The sequence below is a fragment of the Dama dama genome, chromosome 14, assembly GCF_033118175.1.
Source record: "Dama dama isolate Ldn47 chromosome 14, ASM3311817v1, whole genome shotgun sequence".
Classification (NCBI taxonomy): Eukaryota; Metazoa; Chordata; class Mammalia; order Artiodactyla; family Cervidae; genus Dama; species Dama dama.
Window position 1 is genome coordinate 75,225,652 of NC_083694.1, and position 7,193 is coordinate 75,232,844.

The 7,193-nt window shown below is 66.3% G+C and overlaps 1 protein-coding gene across 4 annotated transcripts in view; it reads right to left on the minus strand.

The window, feature by feature from the left end:
• Nucleotides 1-6,908, minus strand: part of KIF21B (kinesin family member 21B) — a 43,358-nt gene extending 36,450 nt beyond the window's left edge. For all 4 annotated transcript variants that reach the window (XM_061161114.1, XM_061161116.1, XM_061161115.1 and 1 more), the window contains exon 1: nucleotides 6,658-6,908. In XM_061161114.1, the coding sequence (XP_061017097.1) occupies nucleotides 6,658-6,698 (41 nt within the window). In that variant the 5' untranslated portion in view covers nucleotides 6,699-6,908. The remainder of the gene's footprint in view (nucleotides 1-6,657) is intronic.
• Nucleotides 6,909-7,193: the final 285 nt, after the last annotated feature.

Here is a 7,193-nt window from a genome sequence, read left to right on the forward strand (position 1 = left end):
CCAGGGGTGCCTGGAGAAGTGAGAACGCCCAGCACCCCGTCCCGGGGAGGGCTGCCCAGATCCCGTGACCCGCTCCTCACGCCACGCCTGGCTCTGTCTGGCACTGGGCTCTCGCGACCTCCGATGTGGAGGCGTATGTGTCTGTGGTGGGGGACACAGAGGAGCTGCAGGACCCCCTGTCTCCCTGGCACAGCGAGGCACTCAGCCGTGCCCTGACCGGCCAGGGGCCAGCTTGGCCCCATCACTGAAGGAGCTGGACCAGAGGGGAACTGAGCCACAGCGCGAGGGATTCAGACTGGCTAGCAGCGAGAGCCTCCTGCCTGCAGAGGCTGCAGAGCCCTCGGAAGGGAACGGGGGTCTGCAGTCCTCCTCCCCTGGAGTCATGGTCACTGACGCCGCCTGAGCCGCCTGTCAGGACCGGACCCAGTATCTTTTGAGAGCCGATGCATGGAGCTCCTTTACATGCAGGAACACACGTCGTGTGTAAGGACTGTCTCCTTCCTGAGGCTCATAAGGGAGAATCTGAACAAGCCTGAAGTCACACTCTCCTAATGCTGGAGCTGAAATCCAAACCCAGCCTGGCTGTGGCCTGGCCTGCCGCATCCTCTAAGCAGCCCCAGCCCAGAGAGAGGTGGGCCGGGGAAAGATGATCCTGCCGACAGCTGCCAGAGGGCCAGAGCCGTCTGCTAGGGGAGCATTTTCACATTCACAGTGAAGATAGCCGAGGCTGGGGCAGGGGAAGTGGGGGCCAGGGACCCAGGAGGCTGCTTCCTCGCAAGAGCATGGTGCCTGCCTCCGAGGCAGAGGGAGGAGGTCTGCACCCACGTTCGTTCGCGGGCATCCTCTCCTCCTCCCCCACCCCCTCCCGGGCAGCCTGCCAGCTCCAGGAAGTCGGCTGGAATTGACATCCCTGCTGTCTCAGGGGAGTCTGGCTCCCAGACACCCTGGGGCTTCAGCTGACTTAGCGTGTCCTGCAGGGGGATGCGAGGGGCAGTCCGCCCTGAAGCAGGGTGGCAGGTCCAGTGTGGGGTGCTGCCCCTCTCAGCTGCAGAGCTGTGGCGTGCGGAGCCCTGTGACTTCCCAGGCCCTCCCCCAGCCCAGTCCTCCTGAGGCTGCCTCAGGGAAAACACTGGCCTGCACCCCCAAACAAGAAGGCTTTGTACGGTGGGGTCAAAGGACATGGGTTTACGAGGCCAGGCCTGGGGAAAGGGGTCCACAGCCCCCTCTGCCTGATTTCTGCCCCTGCACACATTCCCAGGGGCCCAGGGAGGGCCGCAGACACTCAAGGGGACCCACAGGAAGCCTGGGGTTCAGGACTCTGACCCTGTAGCTCCTGGGGATGTCCGTCACCTCTCACTTTCTCAGCTCATCCCTGGGTCCTGGCCACTGACTTCTGCGGAATTCCCGGGCAGGCTGTCCAGTGGGGGAGGGCGTGAGGCATCTAATGCACAACCCCAAGGCCTCAGGGTCTCAGCTGGGCCCGCTCCCCCAGAAAGGCTGAAGGAGGCCTGCCTGGGGGAGGAGGCGGGGCGGGGGAGAAGCTGGAACGCGGGTGCGAGGAGCGGGGCGGGGGGGGGGGGGCAACCCCTGTCCTGAGCTGCCCGCTCCCCCCTCTGCGGTCCACCCTGCAGGCCCAGCTGTGGGGCCTGGGAGGGGGCGTCCCCAGCCCAGGGAAGCCCGCGCAGCTGCGCCCCAGCCTTGCCGGCTGGCCTGCCCCACCCCCACCCCGTCCTGGGGCATCTGGCAGGGGTTTCCCATGACCTCCCGGGAGACGCTACAGAGCCCGGAGCTGTGCTGGCATCCGGGTCTGGGGGGCCGCTCGGCAGGGACTGGGCCCTGGGGACGCTCGCCTGCTTGGGAATGCACAGCAACAGGCGTAGGCCTGCGCTCCCACCAGCCCCCGACCCCGGTCCCCAGGGGCCCTGCCCGGCTCGAGCCCGGTAACAGGGGGCTTCCACCCCCCATGGCGGAGGGACAGGGGCTCGGGCGTGCGGGGGTCCGGCAATGGTGAACCACGGCCCTGCATCCCTTCCACACCCAGAGCAGCGAGGGTGGGGCGGCGGTGCTGCTGGGGACGGGACACCTGCCGCGGGCCCCACAGACCCGTCCAAGCTCCACCGCCCACCCCCAGGCAGAGGAGCAGCCCCCGGGCCCAGGCCGCCAACCCTGCGCGGTCCCCGCTCCAGCAGGGAGGGCGCCTCCCCTCCCCAGCCCACAGCCTCTCAGGGCCCCCATTGCTCCTGGGGGCTGCTTGTCTAGGGGGTGAAACAAGCAAGCAAGGAGCCCAAGGTGGAGGGGGCCCGCGAGGAGGCGGGCGGGGACGTGGCTGTCGGGGAGCTGCCCTGCAGGGCAGCGAGGCGGCCCTCGGGCAGGAAAGCAGGCTCCAGAGGCGGCTGCGTGGAGCTCAGGAAAGGCATGAGGGCGGCTCCCACCAGTGGGGGCGGGGAGGGAGCCCCACATCCAGGAGCACGTGGAGACAGGCGGCTTGTGCCCAGCCCTGAGCGCCTCCCCGCATGCCCTCCCACATTCACAGTCACAGCCGTGACTGCCCGCAGCATCAGAGCAAACGGAGGCAGTTAGCGGCCCGAGCAGGCTGCGTGGAGCAGGGTGTCGGGAGCAAGGCTGCCCTGGGCGCACAGTCAGAGGCCTTTGTTCACCGCGGTGAGCCTGAGCCCGTCTCCATGGTGGGGTGGCACCTGGCTCCCGAGGGCCTGTGTGGGACGAGAAGGCGTGATGCCTGGCACCCAGCGAGTGCGCAGGAAGTGACCGCGCCCAGGCCCCCCAGCCCAGTGCTTCCATCGCCGCCTGCTGCCTGCAGTCCGTCGGCCACCAGTCCCAGGGCTCCGGGTGAATTGTTTTTACCTAACAGTCACTGAGGCTTAACCCAGCAAGACACCTCCTAGGTACGCATTCAGCAAGTGCTTATTTGTGTTCACATTTTCTTCACGCTCAGCTCCTCCAGAGTCAGCCTTTAAGGACTGTCCACCTTCCGCTGCACCCAGACCACTGCTCCTCACAAAAGGACATGCCAGAACAGACCGCTGATCCCATTGTACAGGGAGGGAAAACTGAGGCCCAGAAGGAGAAACAGAAGCGGGGCCCCAGCCCGGCCCTCTGTCCCCGGAGCTGAGGGAAGGAGGGTGCCAGGCACATGTCACTTCTGTCACTTCCTCAGCCCCTGCCCCCCCCAACCCCAGCGCGGTCTTCAAAAGCTGACAGCCAATCAGGCGAGCTGGCTAGGGCAGAGGGTGGGGGGCACGCTTCCGGGGCCTGCGGTTACTACACTGCACTTCCTGGTGATGACATAAGCCCTATTTCTGCTGCACGAGACCGCCACCAAGACTCTCGGGTCTCCACCACCCCCGGGAGGCCCTGCCTGGGCCCTCTCCCAGGTCTGGGAACCGGACAGCAGGCGCCAAGCGGGCACCAGTTGGTCCTGGCCGGCCTCGGACTCTGTCGGGGGAGGGGGGCGGGGGGGGGGAGATGCTGAAGACACCGCCTCCCCACCCCCACTAAGTTTTTTCTGTCTTATCTTTGTCCCAAACCACCAATTTCTCTTGATTCAAAATTTTAGACACACTAAGACTTCAGCGGAGCCTGGAACCAGGGGAGTAACTGCAGCTAGAGGACCCGAGGACAGGGCAGGGCTGCCCTCGGACTGTCCCTGGGCGCCTGGCTGCTGCTCCCCAGCCCCTTTCCAGCTCAGGTTTGACCCTGCAGTGTCTAGGGATGGATGCCCAGGGAACCCACGGAGCTCCCGGCCCCGCCCCAGCAGACTAAGGACCGAAGCTTAAGGAAAGCAGGCAAGGAGAAGAGGGTGGTTAGGCCTCCCCTCGTGCTGGGGGCTCAGACCTGGGGGCTTAAAAGGGTCTTAAATAAATGCACCCCGTGACTCGGCTTCCTTCCCCAATCTCAGCTTTGCCAACCAGCATTTCTTAATAGCCGCCCCTTCCCCTTCTCCCCCCACTAGTTAGGCCTGCATTTCTGCAACCTGGAGCAGGTCTGCGCTCCCCATCACCCCCCTCCCAGGTAGAGACTGGCCTTAACCAGCCTCAGAGCTGAGAGAGTCCTTATCGGACAAGGGGATTAAAGGATAAATGGATCACAGGGCATGCTGGAAGGGCTGGACCAGGAGTCTCGGGGCAGAGCGCAGGGGCAGAGGGCCGGCTCCCAGGGTGGCCCAGGGCTGGGGGCAGGGGTTGGGGTTCTGCTCACATCTAGACCTTCTCCCTTCACCCACAGCTGCGGGTCCTGAAAGCTGCCCCCTATGGTCTGACCCTTCCATGGCCTTCCCTGCAGCTCTGCAGACAAGCCAGCTTTGATCCTTATCTGGAGATTACCATGCCAAGAGCCCCAGGCCTGGCACTTCTTACCTAATCTAGTGGCCCCTGGGCCCTTACACACACAGACACACGCGCATGCACACATGTCAGACCATGTCTGCCCCATTCCTGGCCTCCCTGTCTCAAGAGTTGGACCCTGGACTTGCCATAAGTCATTCTCACGGGGACACAGTTAGATATAAGAAAGGGCAACCAGGCTAGGCCCCTGGCAGTTCCAGATCCTTGGCTCATCCCAGCAATGGTCTACAACTGCTCCAGCCTGCCACCCAGTCCATCAAGTGGGACCAGAGATTTCTGAGGGTGGGCTTGGGGGGTTGAAGGAGACCCCAAAGAATGGAGAACTCTCCCTGCAGCCCCCCAGTGGTGCCACCTGCTCCCCCTCCAGCCTCAGTCCCAGTCCAGTCCCGTCCTCAGCTCTCTGATTATAAGCTGGGCTCTGTCCAGGCATTGTCTGCCCTCCGCGGCCAGCTGCCCACTGAGGTCTGGCGTGTGCGCTGGGGCTGGGGTGGGAGAGGAGGAGTGGGTGGGCCCTCCTCCTCCAGGGGGCTCCTCCCCGTCCAGGGGGCCCCTCCCCGTCCAGGGGGCCCTGAAGGTCTGGCTCTGGAGGTGTTCCAACCCCACCCTCCCTCCAGGCCAGTGGCAGAGGCAAGGAGCGGGGACACCCAGACCCCAGCAGGCAGTCTCAGTGGAGGCAGAGACGATGCCGGTCACAGGAGGGGAGCATGGGCTGGAAGATGCTCCGGGTGGGAAGGGTCCCGGGAAGCTCCTGCCACTGGCAGCGGTGGGGAGAGAATACCAGGTCTTCCCCAGCCGAACGGGTGCCAAGGCCACGGGCTTGGCCACACCTCCGCACCCCTGGTCTAGCCTGGGGGCCCTGACGAGGTGGGGCCAGGGGCTCGGTTTGGCTCTTTTGGGTGAGATTGAGTCCAAAGGAAAGCTGCCTCCTTCCCAGCCCTGGTCCAGTTTCCTTTCACGACGCGCCCAGACTCCCACTCCGCTGCAGCTGTCTTATTGACATTGCCACTCCCCCCCCCACCATACCCCTGGCCCTCACCCTCACCCCCCCATAGGATCCTGCTGCCAAGAGCCCCGCCCTGCCAGCCCACCAGGCATCTTTGGGGCTCCTCTTTGTCTCGGGCTGTCCAGGGCCAGGAAGTCTGTGCCAGTGATGCTCCGAGAGCAGCCAGCGGTCCAGGGGGAGGGCACGCTGGTCTCCCTCCCTCCACTCCAGACTGTGATCAGCGGTCCCCTGGCCCTCTCCACTGCAGAGGGATAGCCAGGTGGCTGGGGCTGGGGGGTGGGTACAGTCATCTCAGAGTGACTGCCCTGGAATTCTGGAATCTGGGTCACCTACAACCCAGGGAAGTCAGAGACCTTTCTCAGACCCACCCTAGACCCAGACTCAGGCTCGCACCCTCATCACGCAGGGCTGGGTGATGCTCTCCACCCTCCCCGTGTTGGTGACGGGTCTCAGGCTGGCACTCTCCCACCAACAGAGTGTCTCAAAGAACTAAACCCAAATCAAGAACAAGGAGGGTGACATGGTACGGAGCGCCCCCACCCAACACAAAGAACACACCTCCACCATGCCCTGTTCTCTGCCCACCTCGCTTCCGCCAGGATGTCCCTCAAAGTCCCAGGCAGGTCCACGTGGCCCTCCCCCCTGCTCAATTCTGTCTGAGGGCCTGAGGATGGGGCATCAGGGTCACGGCGGCCTGCCCTCTGAGAGGAGAACCCCTGACACCCCTCCTCCGTCCCCAGCCCAGCCGCTCTAGGGGCAGGGCCGGCAGGGATCTCTCCAGAGCCTCCGCCTCCCTACCGGCCAAGGCCCCATCCCAGCCCTTCCACGATCTTTGTCTGCGGAGCCGGCCGGGGCGGCGTGCTGCCTTCCCGGCAGTGCGGAGAGCGCAGGATCAGCGGGCTGGGTGGATGCGGGGAAATGTCCCCCACCCAGTGTCCCCGCGTGAGACTGCAGCCCGTGGGGGGGCAAAGAGGAAACACACAGACGCTCCCGCCTGGGCCCGAGCTGGGTGTGAAATACCGGATTTCCTTGTTTATTCGATTTTCTGATCATTAAGGGCTCCCGAGAGGGGCCCGGAATCACCACCCAAACAAAGCCCCTCCTGTCGCCCGCGGGGACGCCGCTCCCCCGGGGGCCCGGCCAGCGCGCGGCGCCCTCCAGCGCGGCCGGCTGGCCTTCCGCGGGCGCGGACTGCCGGTGGAGCGGCGGTCCCTGGACCCCCGAACCCCCGCCCCGCGCCCACGCAAGACAAAGCCGAGCCCTCCGCGCACGCGCCCCGGCCACCCGTCCTACCTGACGGCCACCTTGACGCAGCAGTCCCCCTGGCCGGCCATGGCACTGCAGTGCCGGGGCCCGCGTCGATCAGGGTCGGGGGCCTGGGGGCCGATGCCCGGGGCGACGGCGGCGGCCGCGGCTGCAGAGGGCGGGGGCGCGGGCGCTGCGGGCGGGAGCTGCAGCTCCTGGAGGTGACATGCTCGCGGGCGGCCCGCGGAGGGCTCACCCGCGGCCGGCTGAGGGCCCCCGGGGCCGGGCCCGCGCGCCCCCTCGCGCCATCGGGCGGCGACGCTGGGCCAGTGGACAGCCGGGGAGCGACGGTCTCCCCACCGCGCGGCTCCCGCGCGCGCACCTCGGGCCGCGCCGAGCCTCCTGCCGCCGAGCGAACAAAGGGGGCGGGGGCCGGCCCGGCGGAGGCCCCGCCCCTGACGCCCAGGCCCCGCCCCGATCTCCGCCCCCGAGGCCGTTGCGCCAATCGAAGGCCCGACCCGGCAGCAGGGGCGCCGCGGAAGCCTTTAAAGAGACCCCTCGATGATCCGGGTCCACAAGCTCGC